Source organism: Macaca fascicularis, chromosome 2 (assembly GCF_037993035.2).
Source record: "Macaca fascicularis isolate 582-1 chromosome 2, T2T-MFA8v1.1".
In the NCBI taxonomy this organism is placed as follows: domain Eukaryota; kingdom Metazoa; phylum Chordata; class Mammalia; order Primates; family Cercopithecidae; genus Macaca; species Macaca fascicularis.
In genome coordinates this window covers 126740303-126754671 of record NC_088376.1, presented here as the reverse complement: position 1 = coordinate 126754671, position 14369 = coordinate 126740303, and the positions used below count along the sequence as shown (strand labels likewise).

The window sequence follows — 14369 nt, the reverse complement described above, 5'->3', positions numbered from 1 at the left end:
TTAAGGCTTGTGCCTCTGGCTGTTGCCCAGTGCCCGCTCTGGGGACCTTGAGTGCCCATTGCCATATGCTGAGCTACTCTACTGGGGCCTGCTGTCCTCAGGCAAGGTCCTATACGAATAAAAGTCTTTGTGAGAATCTATCTTAAAGGTTCAGGCATTGGTTTTATGTGTGTGTGTGTGTGTGTGTGTGTGTGTGTGTGTGTGTGTGTGTGTAATTTAAACTCAGGAATACAGGAGGTGGTCATGGGAGTCAGTGTGGGTCTCTGGGATATGACTACTTTTACATCATAATCCCAAGGAGTTGTTGGTTAAATTGTGGTCAGAGATTACAAGAATACTGGGTTTTATTTTTTTGTTAAGTCAGATTTATTTAGGTTTAATAGACACACAGTACAATTCACTCTTTTCAGTGTGTAGTTCTATGCGTTTGACAAATGCATGTAGTCATGTAGCCACACCTCACAATCAAAATGGAGACCATTTCCAGCCCCCTTAAAAGTTCCCTTGGCCAGGCTTGGTGGCTCACGCCTGTAATCCCAGCACTTTGGGAGGCCAAGGTGGGTGGATCATCTGAGGTCAGGAGTTCGAGACCAGCCTGGCCAACATGGCAAAACCCTGTCTCTACTAAAAATACAAAAAAATTAGCCTGACTTGGTGACACATGCCTGTAATCCCAGCTACTCAGGAGGCTGAGGCAGGACAATCGCTTGAACCTGGGAGGCGGAGGTTGCAGTGAGCCGAGATCATGCCATTGCACTCTAGCCTGGGTGACAAGAGCAATACCCCATCTCAAAAAAAAAAAAAAAAAAAAAAAAAAAAAAAAAAAGAAAAGAAAAGAAAAGAAAAAGGCTCCTTGTGCCCATTCGTGGACAGCCTCATTTCCTACCCATATCCCTCGCATCCACAGACCAATTTCTTTGTTTTTTGTTTTGCCTTTTATAGAATGTCAGTAAAGCTTCTCTGACCTTTGAACTCACATCAGGTGATAATCTCTTTTAGCATCCTATAGCCCTTATTTCAATTCTAATTATACTGTGTATGCAATTAATTAAAAATTGTTCAATGTCCATCTCTTCTGCTAGACTTCTGCCAGCATGTCTGAAGGAGGGAACTGTCTGCCCGATTCATTACTGTATTCTCAGCAGTCCCATCAAGTAGATGCTCAACAAATGTTTAGTGAATGAATGAGTGACTCAATGACTATAAGTAGAGGCTCTAGGTCACCTTTAACTCAGCAAAAGCAATGTATTATTCAGTGATATAAAATCTATCATATTGTAAAGCATACAGAGACCTTATCATTCAAACAGTCCTGAAGTGTATGGGTAAATTTTTGGAGTTACATTGAATCTGAATGCTAGCAATCAGAACTATCCTAGGCAATTCCAGCTGCATGATTGATATATTCAATTAATCAAAAATAAGATGGAAACACTTTATTGTCTTTTGCCATTATTTTATACATCATATTTGAGACTATTTATTTCATAATTTTTACACTCCATATATTTTGTAGCAGATCTGACATGACAGTGATGCTTAAGAGCAAGATCATGAAGTCTTCAAAATCTAGCTTATTTTCTGTGTGCTCATCAAGTTCAGAAAGGATCTCTCTGTATTTTGGCTTGGTTTCTTGTCCCTGTGAGAATAGAGAAATAAAAACCAAATTCATTGTATAGACTTTAGGTTTACAGATCATAAACAATAATGTCTTAGTCTGTTCAGTGTTGCTGTAACAGAATACCCGAGACTGGGTGATTTATAAAGAAAAAAGAAAAATTTGGCTTGCGATTCTGATGGCTGGAAAGTTCAAGATGAGGCATCTGCAATTGGTGAGAACCTCAGAGGGCTTCTACTCATGGTAGAAAGTGAAGGGGAGCTGGTGTATGCACAGATCACACGGCAAGAGAGGATGCAAGAGGAGGAGGGAAGTGCCAGGCTCTTTTGAACAACCAGCTCTCTTGGTAACTAATAGAGTGAGAACTCACTCAATACCCCCACACAAAAGGGAGGTCATTCATTTATTCATGAGGGCTCTTGTCCCATGGCTTCAAACACCTCCCATAAGGTCCTGCCACCTACATTGGAGATCAAATTTCAACATGGAGTTTGGAGGGGACAAACATCCAAATCATAGTAAATAATAAACATGTTATTAACAATAATAACACATCAAGTTGCCAACAGTGCTATCAGTAAAACACCATGTTAAATCTTTTTATGCGTTACCTTATCTAACCATCATAGTGACCTTATTGAATATATACTACTATTATCCTCATTCTACAGATGCAGTTATCAGAGACAGGTGATAATCAACTTGCCCCAAGCTGGGAAGGTTTTGGTGTGGAGCCAGGGTTTGAAGCCTTTCTACCTCTTGAGAGCCCACACTCTTAACTGCTAAGTTATTCTGCCTTTCTTTGAACACACATACTGTGTTTTTAAATTTTCAAAATATAATCTTTGTGTTAGGGAAGGTATCCACCATGAGTTCATTGTCTGAGCCTTAAGATTATGCAGAAATATAGAATACAATATGCTAAAAGAAAATACGTGCTTTGAAAGATTATTTAGCATTCAGTTTGATTATAAATCAAATATATGTTCATAGTCTTTGTAAATCGTCAGATTGAAGGAAAACATCTTAATAGTATATAAATGGAGAGACTTTTTAGTTTCAAATCACAGCTTGTGAAATATCTTCCCCAGTGACGTTAAAAATGTTAGAGTCATTTGATTCACCATTATATTGAACCATATTTGCATTTAGTTTAACCCCAAATGCTCACCTATGTGCTAGGTGTACAAAGCCATCACAGCAATGACTAAGGCACTTTGGGAATGATGTTACATTCCTCTTATAGGCTTAGGCTCATTCTGGTTTCTCACAGCTGTTTCTCCTCAAGAGGTCACCGTCACCCTATCCATGAGGGCCAAGGGGCGCTCTCTATGCTCTCCCTCCAAAACAGCTGAGTGCTATTTGGAAAGGGTCAGATTCCAAGACACAGGTAGATGCCGCCACTCTACTAGCAGAATGGCACACTGTTTGCTCAGAGGTATGAGATAGGTATTGGTCTTCTTTTTTTTCCTGCATATTTTAAGAGCGCACCATTTTCTGAGGTCCAGTCCTCCTGGGGCATGACCTGTCATCTTTCTGTACCTTCCCAGTAGAGCCTTTAGGTGCTTTGTTTTATTCTGTCTGACTGGTTATAAGGTGCTAAGATCCCCAAAAGCATGTTTAGCCCTATGGGAACGGCAATGTTCCCCTTAGAACTCAGGCCTTAGCCAAAAGAACCAGCTCCGTTTATCAGAGGACACAACTGCGATTGAGGAGAAATCCCAGTTAGGAATGAAGTGGGCTCCTGAGCTTTACCATTGACTCACGTGCATGCACCTGCCCTAGGGGGTCTCATGGAGTGCGGTGGTTGGGCCAAGGCAGCATTCTGACAGACGTTGCAGAGAATGCCTTGGGATGAACTGCCCCTCAAGTCCCTGAAATATGGCTCTGCTTTCATCTTGAGCAGAGGGCAGATTACACTGAGGCCTGGGTGTGCCTGCTGCTAGAGAGATCCAGAAATTGGTTGTACTTCTAGGGTTTAGCCTACACTGAGAGACTTGAGGCTGAAGGTGTCTTTCCTAAGGATTGTTTTTTAATTTTTTTCCCCTGGTGTTCTGACAGGGATGATGAGTTACATCAAGATGATGCGCCCACCAGTTCTTCATTTTCATATGTGTTAAAAGCTTGCTGAGCATTTGCCAGGCTACCAGGTAATGAGCCCCTTTTCTGTCTGGCATATGGGCCCCATTTCTTTTGGCCTTGGATGCAGGCAAATGGTATAGGATTTATTTACCCATCCTTTCCTTAGACTCCCCAAAACTTGTTACCTCTTAATAAATTCTGCCTGATATTTCTGCCTGAAAAAGTAGCTTCCCCCCCCCAAAAAAAATCAGAAAAATACATGCTTAATATAGAACATTTAGAAAAAGTAAATTTAAAAAAAGGACTGTGACTGTAACCTTTTACCCCATTACTTAAAATAGCTAACCCTTATTAACTTTTCTTTTCATTCATTTATCTGTGCATTACACTATATTCTCTCTTTTTCCCTTGAAATAATCACCCACTCACAGAAAGTTGTACCCTTGACTCAGCTCCCCGAAGTGGGTGACATCTTATATAACTATAGTGCACTGAAACCATATATTGGTGTGTATGTATGTATATGTGTGCATATATAGAGAGAACACTATCTTTTCAATATTTCAGAACAGATACAGGGACTTGGTGACTGCCCCTATGTGCTTTCTTGCTCTTCCCATCAATAAATATTGATAGTTTAAGCTGATGTGAGGCCCTCTTTTCCTCTTACACATTTTCCCTAGGCTGGTATTTTCCAAAATATGAATACTAACTGTGGTGTTCAATGGCTGAAGTTTGAGAAATATACCCTTAGGTGAGTAAGGTAGTAACCTTTAGGTCAGTGACTGATTATATACTGCTGACTCTCATTTCTATATTTTGAACACAGATCTCTATTCTCACCTTTGAACTCATCTATCCTGTTGCTAAATCTCTCCTCTTAAATATTTCATGGACATCTTAACATTGACACATCCTAATGGAATTCAGCGTCTCCTCCCTTCCTCCACCCCACCTCAAACCTGCTTATTCTTTAGCCTTTTTCTTCTCTAGGAATGGGAGCACCATCATTTCTTTCTTAAGTCAGAAATTGGGTTGTCATCATTTGCTTTCATGTCCTTCAACTCTCACAGTCAATCACTTGTCAGATCTTGTTCATTCCACCTTCTAAATGTCTCAACTATTTGTCTGTTTCTCTCCATCTTCATTGCCGTAGTCTAAGCCATTACCGTCTTTCTCTTGAATTGCCTCCCTACAGTTAGTTATTCCCTTTTTTCCTATTCCACCCCCAACCCCAGTCTGTTCTCTGTACTGCAGCTGGTGTAATTTCTTAAGCCTGGACGTAGAAACTGTTCCTGGCTTCCTCTTGCTATCAGGCTATGCTTCTGTAAGATTTGGCTTCTCCTCACCTTCCCAGCCTCATCTCTAACCACTTCCCAGCTACCGTCCCATCCCTTCTCACCAACTGGCCCTCCAGATCTCTGCTTGGGATGCCATCATTCTTACTCCCCCTGGCCTAGCTACCTCCTGCTCACCCTTCAGATCTCAGCTATACCTTAGTTTTCCAGGAGTCCATCTTTGACTACCTGCCCCAAGATAGTTCCTTTGTTTTCTCTCACTGAATGTTCTACTCTTTCATACCCTTCGACTATTTTTAATTACTTTTAGCATATTTCTTTCCCCTGGTGAGGATTGCTGTCTTCACTGCAACAACTCCAGTGCAGCTCACTGCCTGGCATAAGGTAGATGTTCAACAAACGTTTGTTACGTGAGACAACAGACAGGGACCTGGAGGTGGAGTTCTTCGCTCGTTGGGTCAGCCATGAGGGTGTGGTTCCTGTTTCTTTATGCAAGTTAATTCTCTTACCTCTGTGAAATTCCCAAATTGGGTTTGCAGCAGATCTTTGGCAGTAGCTTTTTCAAGTTTACCATCAGAGTCAGAAGAATTTCTGAAAATCAGAGCAGTGGTGGCAATGGCTTTTTCCAGATCTGAGCACTTCCTCAGAGCTAGGAGAGAAGAAATGTGCAACGAAATATCCTGAGTTAGAAATAACCCTTCCCCAGACCTGCTGTTGTATCTTTCAAGGGAACCGTGGGGAACCTTCTAAATCTCGGCCCTTTGCCTCCTATCTGGGAGCAGGATGCGGGAGTTTCCGATCCTGCATCTTTAAACAACGGAGAACAAAATTTCCCTTAATAGCAATTAGAATTAGTAGAGTTAGAAATGAGATTTACCAACTGGTTGCCATGTGACCTTAGAAAAGTCCCTCACCTCTGTAAGCTTTGGTTTTCTGATCTGTAATTTCATTCAGCTATTCAACAAATATTGATAGAGCATCTACTATGGATGAAGCTCAGTCCTTGATATTAGGAATCACTGAATAAAATGAAGTCCTGCTCTTGTGGAATTTATATTCTGTGTCAGACACAGCATCACTTCATGTCAGTATGATAAAGGAGAATGACTTTCGGGAAAAGCTCTTTGCTATAATGATGAATGAGGGTTCTCTTTGACTCGTGGCCTAAAACAGAGTGATCTCCCAGCTGGTTTCTCTCAGGTAAGCTCCTTGATAGGGCAATGCTAATTTGTTTCTTTCCACTGCATTGCTGTGAACACAGGGAAATGTACAAGGTACCATGAAGAAAATTCATATGTTCTGTGTTCTTTTAGTCACCAATACATCCCCTAGTGTATAACTTACCACACTTTACAGTTATTACAGGTTTATCTGTCCTTTCCTCAACTAGAAAACAGTGTCCATGGGCCAGGGATCAGATCTTTTTTCTTAAAATCACTATATTCCCAGTGACCAGTACAAATTTCTGCTACATTGTAGGTGCTAATAAATGCTGTTAAATGAATGAATGCAAAGAAAATAAAAACAAAATCTCCCAGCTTTCAGCCCAGGTAATGTGCAACAATGACAGGTTCAAAGAATGATGTTCAGTCAGAATAACATGATTTTCATATTGAGTGCTTACCAAGTACTTCCCAGCACATAGAGGGAACAAACCCAGATGTGGGGCCAGGCACAGTGTCTCATGCCTATAATCCCAGCACTTTGGAAGGCTGAGATGGGATGATTGCTTGAGGCCAGGAATTTGAGACCAGCCTGGTCAACATAGCAAGATCCTTGTCCCTATTTTTTTTTTAATTAAAAAACCTTAGATGTGGTTTCTACTCTCATAGATCTTATGATCTAGCAGAGAAATCAATAATAATCAAGAGTGTGTATATGTATACACATGTATTTATTTTTTGTTATTTGTCCACATACATGTTTTATATATATATTTACAACTTGTGGTGTATGAAGCAAGGAAGGTACTGAGACAGGAAAAAACTCACAGAGTGGGTCTGGGTGGAAAACTACTTAGATGGGTGCTCTGGAAGGCCTCCATGAGTAGATTAATATTTAAGCTAAGATTACTAGCATGAGGAGGAGCCAGCCATGAAAAGGGTAAGGGTCAGGGTGAGATTAGGAATTTGCTGAATGTTCCAGGCTCGGGAAGCCAGATATGTGAAGGCTCAGGTCGGAAGAAATCTGGCATATTTGGCAGATTTCTGAAAGAAGACAGTTGTGACTAGAGTCTAGGGGCTGGAAGAATGTTTGTAGGCAAAAGCTAGATCATACAGGACTTACAGGCCATGTAACGGAATCAGGATTTTCTTTAAAGTGGAAAGAGAAGGCATCGAAGCATTTTGAGCATCTAATTTTTCAGTTAAAGATGATGAGGAGGGACAAGAGTGAAGATAAATAGGTGAAAGGAGGGAGTGTGTGGGCCTTCTCGGTTTATATCGTATCTCTGAGCAGTGCCCAGGCTACATATTTGGTTAAATAAAGTTCACATTGCTAAGAAGTGGCAAAGAAAGTATTTGAAACCTTTGACTTCAAAGTCCATAGAAAGATCAGCCACTTAGGAGTATCTTTTTGCAAGGGCATCCCCATGGTGATTGTGGAATCCAGATATTTTTTGACCCTCTAATGAAGTTCGGGTCTGACTGCACTCTGAAATGGGAACTCCATCTGGTCTAGCTAGCCAGCTTCCCATTCTTTTCCTCCATCTCTTTTAAAAAATAGCATGCCTTTCCCCTGACTATAAAATAGCATATGGCCATGGTAAAAACAGAGCTAGAAAATATTAAAAATAAAAGATAACGAGGAACTCTGGTTGTTCTAATAACACTGATGATATTTGGTGAGGCGTTTCAGTTTCCTGTTTCTATGGTTGGATTCTTCCCTTAATAAACCCAGCATGTTGCCTCTTAATTCCTTCGCTGTCTGCCTTGCAGAGTTGGGAACTAGTATGTGAAAGCATATAGTAAAGGGCTAAGTGCAACTGAAAACACAAGGGGCTGCTGTTTCTCTTTTGGCATCTTTTATTGGCTCTCTTGCCTCTGGAATGGGGGTACAGGGAAGGACGTTAAGCCCGGCCAGGTTCTGCTGCCCTCTTTGTTATTCTCTAGCTCACTGTCAGTACTTTAATAATACTGAACTGTATGTAGTCCCTAAATACCCTATCCATCCAACAAGCATTTATTGGCAAGTATTACCAGGCCCTGTGATACTTCTGGGGCGTAGAGCAGTGAGCAACATCAAAAGAACAAACCCTGACTTTTTGGAGCTTGTGTTCTGGTGGGCAATAATATATGACACACTTTCTACGTGCCAATCACTCCTCCATGGGATGCATGCACATGATTCAACTCACTATATTCTGATGTCAGTCTGATGAGGTAGGTCTTAGTATCAACCCCACTCTATCGATGAAGAAATGGAGACAGCGAGAGGCTAAGTATTACAGCTTGCCTCACAACAACTCTGGTTTCACTCCAAGATGCACACTGCCTCTAAGTGTTGTTTTTTCAGGCAGTGTATTTTGCAGGACTCTTTCCCAAACTCCCAGATGGGGCTACATGTCCCTCCTTTGTGCTTCTATAATTCTTAAACATAACCTTTTCATAATCTTCACACTGAAACACTCTGTCTACATTATCTTCTACATCAGTGCTGCCCCCCCACCAAAAACAATTTGAACCACAATCATAATTTTAAAATTTCTGATAGATGGCCACATTAAAGAAGTAAAAAGAGGCCAGGCACGGTGGCTCAAGCCTGTAATCCCAGCACTTTGGGAGGCCGAGATGGGCGGATCACGAGGTCAGGAGATCGAGACCATCCTGGCTAACCCAGTGAAACCCCGTCTCTACTAAAAAATACAAAAAACCAGCCGGGTGAGGTGGCGGGCGCTTGTAGTCCCAGCTACTGGGGAGGCTGAGACAGGAGAATGGCATAAACCCAGGAGGTGGAGCTTGCACTGAACTGAGATCCAGCCACTGCACTCCAGCCTGGATGACAGAGTGAGACTCCATCTCAAAAAAAAAAAAAAAAAAAAAAAAAAAAAAGAAGTAAAAAGAAACAGGTAAAAGTTAATTTTAATAATCTATTTTATGGAAGCCAGTATATTAAAATATTATTTCAACATGTCACCAATATAAACAAATTATTGGGATATTTTACATTTTTTTTTTCCTACTAAGTCTCCTAAGTCTTAACACATCTCAATTCAAATTAACCAAATTTCAAGTGCTCATTATCTACATGTAGCTCGTGGATGCTATATGTATAACACATTGGACTGTGTATTCTTTGCAGACAGTTACTGCCTCTTGTTTATCTTTGCATTCATTCCCAGGCCCTGGCATGCTGTAGGCCTCACTATACATGTGTTAAACTGGGCTGATTTGAACTTCAGAACAATTCTCTGCCTCTTCCTCTTCACCTGCTCTGGAACGTGGAACACTCAATCTCCTAATTCCTTCACTGTCAATTCAAATTGAATGGTGTCATGGAAATACCAGTCTCAATACAGCAGGATGAAAGAATCTTCTCATTTTAGAACTTGTCCTGATATTTGTTATTTTTGTAAATGATGTGAAGACCTACAGGAGAGAAGTTGTTTGCTCAAGCTCACATAGGTAGTATATATCAGAACTAAAAACTAGGTCACGGCTGTCTACTCTTTAGGCCAGTAATTTTCCCAGTACTTCTCAAATTTTCCCACAGCAAAAATACCCTGGGTGTTAGAGGCAAATATGTACTCACCCTGCATTCCTAAGCCTCATGAGATCAGGGGCGTAGGCCCAAGTAGCCAGCAGAGAAAATGTGGGTTTGTATTGACTTCTATGTCACGACCTATCCATGTCTGATTTCGATGAATAACATCTAGAATTATTTCCCACTAAATAAACTACATTCTGGGGAGATGAGTCATGTGTATCCTGTGATTTTTTTAAGGCATAGGAATAAATGTGGTTCAGTGGTCTGATTTAAGGAGTCTGGTGCTAGGAATGTTGTGTATGTGGGCAGGGGTGGGTGTGCAGTGGGGTTGACAGAGTTACAATCTCCACCTCCCAGAAGGAGAAGTTATGTTAGACAAGTGATGGGACAATTCTCGAAAGTGCCTGAAATTGTGTAAATTATTGAAACATAAATCACGAGTCTACTGTGTTGTAATAATATAGAAACGGTTCCATAAAGATGGAGATGTATTTAAATAAAATTACAGAGTCTCTTTTGGAGAGTTTGGCTAGTCATCTAGGAGGCAAAAACCTGTAATATAGTAACGTACAACTGTGCTTGTTACTCTGTAAACATGTGAAGCCTTATAGTTTTGAATAAAATAATGTTCCAAGTGTACGAGCATTTTTTCTTATGTTGTTATTTCCATGGCAATGTCGTTAGTCCTAAAGTTATTTTACCTATGAAATTGAATTCCAGGGCAAATATTTACACTTTGAGAGGTGGCCACATTGTTTCCACTCAGTCAACAGAGGCAATTGGGGGCTGATTGCATCCTGAGGTCCACTCAACATTCATGAGTCAGATACTCATGGTCCCGCTCTAGACATTCTGAGGATGCTGCCCTTGGAGATGCAACTGGATATGGTGGGGAGAACACTGAATTAGGAACCAGGGGATCCATGGTCTCATCTCAGCTCTGTCTTTAATGAGCTGTATAAGTTTAGGCAAGTTAATTCCTACTCCTGGACCTCAGTTCCCAGATCTTTAAAAAGAACATTGTGAATGTTTGATGATTTATTCAAAAGTTCCCTTACATCCCTGGCATTCTCTGATATCCTATTATTTTTTTAACACTTGGCATGCCATCTTGGTAGAGGATAAAAATGTACATCTCAGTCATCTGTGCCTTACCTTTCACTGAAGCCAGTTGTTTGGGTATTGAAATGCTGCCAAAAAAATGAAAGAAATATAATAATTCTGAGAGTTGGGGTATTGACATCAGCATTAAAGCAGAGCAATACAACAATTTAAAAATTATTTATTTTGATAAATATTCTCTGACATTTTAGTGGAGCAGTCATCTGTCTTCCAAAATCCTTTTTCGTCTTGCCACATAGTAAAGAAATGCCTGCACATGGCTGGCCAGCTAGCCCACATATTTCAGTTTTCCTTGTAGTTTTGCAGCTACATGACTGAGTTCTTCCAGATGGAAATGGAGCAGAAAAGAAGTGAACACGTTCTGTGTAAGCTCCTCCATGCTGTATCCCATTCAAGCTGACTAAGGGGGAAATTATCAGGAAGACTTTAGAAGCCACATTCTGATCAGCCTGTGTCTCACGTGATTGCATGGAGTAAAACTGCCACAGACCTGGAACTCCCACTCTGGACTGTCACATGACAAAGAAAAAAGAACTTCACGTTCTGTAAAATGCTCAGACTTTGAAGTTTCTTTGTTCCAGCAGCTTAGCCTTCCTAACTAAGAATCTGGGTATTATGCTGAGGTGTGGAATGTATGAGTGACTGATAGAGACATTCCTACCCTCTTGGGGCTTAGTCTAGAAAGGAAGACAGTTTACTAGGCAGGTAACTCGATAAAAAGTGATGGCGAGCACATAGAGAGGGCAAAGAAGTATTAACCTAGCCTACAGTCAGGGTAATGGCATTCTGCCTGAGCCTAATGAATCAGTAGTGAAGAAGGAGGAAGAGTGTTCCATGCAGAGGGAACTTATGTGGCAGAAATCACAATATGATTGAAGAACTAGAGGAGGTATAGTGTGGGTGGAACCTAGAGAAAGAAGGAGATAGTGATCAAAGGCCAGGCAGGGCCAGGGCATATTGAGCCTTGGAGGTCTTATGAAGGATGCCAGTTATTATCCTAAGTGCAACAGGAATCATGTGATCATATTTGCATTCTAGGAAATTATTTCATGATTATATCAGAAGTAGACTGAAAAGGGGCCAAATTGGAGGCAGGAAGTTGTATCTTGCTCCCTTATCAACAGCAAATCAAAGTTTGCTTGATTTTTCAACCCCTAATGACTGGAGTGTTTTTTGAGAAAGCCAATAAGAATAGAATTTGGTAATACCTCAGATAACTCCTTAAAAGGAACTTTTGAGCTCAGGATCTGGTTTTGGCATTAACTAGTTGAGGGAACTTTGTCTTTGGGGGTCCTCATTTTTTTCACTTGTAACATTATAAAGCTGGACCTGTGTTATCTTGAACCCTTCATGGTCTTCTTGGTGAGTGCCTCCTGCTCTTCTACAACCTCTGCACCATTATTATTTCCTTTATAAAATGAAGGACATTTCACTTTGCACAATGTGCACTTGGAACATGGCATGTATTTCTTTCTATTGCCATCATTGAGAAGCAAGCACTAAGCAGTCCATCTCCATATCTCCTTCCTCTGGCCTTGCAGAGTACCTAGCACTTGCTAGGTGTCCACAAAAGGTTTTTGGAACTGAAGCCAGTCTCCTAATTGAAATTATATGAGAAAGAACATTTTTCATTTATTAAACCTAACTTTACACATTTGAATAATATAAAACAATTCTCTCTGTTGTGGATAATTTCAGAGAATATGCTACACAGGTAAGTCATTACCAATTTTGATTTACAAATGTTTCTCAAGGGCAATCAAAGACATTTGCATTAATTGCACCATCTTTTCACTTTGCAGTCAAGGCTGCGAGTTTGTTGTCTTCGTTTTTCCAAGTCAATTTAAAGCTGGATTAGGGTAGGTAATAGGCACCAAACTGGCAATAACTTGGCTTTTAAAGCTGTTGACATAAACTCTTTGGAAATATATCCACAAGCTTAAATGAAACGCAATAAAAGACAGCCAAGTGCCACTGACCTTTTGGGCATTTTCCGAGGTGCTCAGGTGGATGTTGGGGCTGCACAAGGATTGGGATCCCCTTCCAAGTGGAGAGCTTTGTGCTAGGTACTGTGCATACAGCCACCCATTCTCTTGTCTTCTGTTTTGTGTCAGTCCTTCCTAAGCAACAGCCACTTGCCCACTGTTACTATTGTCATTCACTCCATGACAACTATACGATTGCGTGTCTAGAAGAACTTTCCACAGCGTCATTGTATGTAGACATCAAATCATTCAATAAACACTTTCATGCCTACTGCGAGCCAGGCACTGTACAAGCTGCTGGGGAAACAACAGTGAGCAAAATCAGATGTAGACCCTGGTCTCAGGGTGTTTAGTGGGAATGACTGATATTAATCAAGTAATTGCACAAAAAGTCACACCTGTGAATAATACTATGCAAGGCAGATGCCATGAGATTGACATCAGTCAGGGAGTCATTGGGGCATCCCTGGGGAAGTGATGCTTGATGATGAGTTAACTAGGCGCAACTAGGCGCAAGGATAAGGGATCCATATTGTAGACAGAAGGAATAGCCTGTGCTGAGCCCTGGGGCAGGAGGGAATGTGGTGATCAGAAGGGACTGAAAGAAGGCCAGCATGACTGAACCAGAGAGATTGGGTGTGTGTGTCTCAAGCTGAGGCTGAAGAGCAGACTTGGTGGCCAGGCCATGTAGGAACTTGTAGGTCACTGTAGGATTTTTTTTTTTTACTGTATGTCAAAAGAATAGGAAGTCCTTTGTGTATTTTAAGCAAGGAGGTTAATGAAGTTAAATTTACATTTTTGAGAGATCTCCCCAACTTCAATGTGAGTAATGGTTTAGAGAGGTGGACAGGATAAATGTAGCAAGGCCGATAGGAGGCTATTTCACTTCTGGTAGCTTAGAGCCCTTTCTGTAAAAATGAGAGGGTGTATCAGCTCAGCCAAATGAATCCAGTTCAGGAAAGACATGTCAAACAATTGCATAAGTCACTGGTGAGCTGATGGGTGAGAGGAGCTAGAATTCTCAAGAGAAGCTAAGAATAATCATTATTCAGGCTATGATAGGCTCCAGGGTCTCTGCTGTCTTATTGCTGCTTCACTTCACTGGTCACTGCTCCACCATCAAATGGCCATGTGTGTCACTCTCCCATTGCCTGCTTCTCTTTGTGGGTTTTCTTTTTTCTCTTCCCTCTACCTCTTCATTAATTTCCTTAGCATTTTTAATTCAAATTTGGGATGCAGGGGAGAGTTTGATTGATCTTACTAATTACCGTTGCCCATGCTGGTCAGAGTTTTAGTGCCAGTTCACCCCGTAGGTTGTCAGTTACCCCATGCAATTATCTTCTGTGGGTCACGCGGTGACCCTGAGCCAGTCTCACTGCTCAAGTGAAACCCTAGAGATGGCTTCCTCAGAACGGGGAGTCTGGGCAAGTTTCCCAAAATTTGGATTTTCAACAAACACTTCAGGTGATTCTTATGTGGGTTGTGTTGCAGAGTTGTTGGCAGTGGTTAAAAACAGACTTTGGAGTGGCAAGAGCTGGGTTTGAATTCTGACTCTGACGC

The 14369-nt window shown here is 41.1% G+C and overlaps 1 protein-coding gene across 1 annotated transcript; it reads right to left on the bottom strand.

The window, feature by feature from the left end:
- Window positions 1-1455: 1455 nt before the first annotated feature.
- On the bottom strand, window positions 1456-12913 carry SNTN (sentan, cilia apical structure protein). The gene is given in 5 exon segments (XM_045385926.3): window positions 1456-1639; window positions 1790-1879; window positions 5508-5647; window positions 10858-10892; window positions 12804-12913. Coding segments are annotated over 5 exon segments (534 nt in total). The 3' UTR covers window positions 1456-1480.
- Window positions 12914-14369: the final 1456 nt, after the last annotated feature.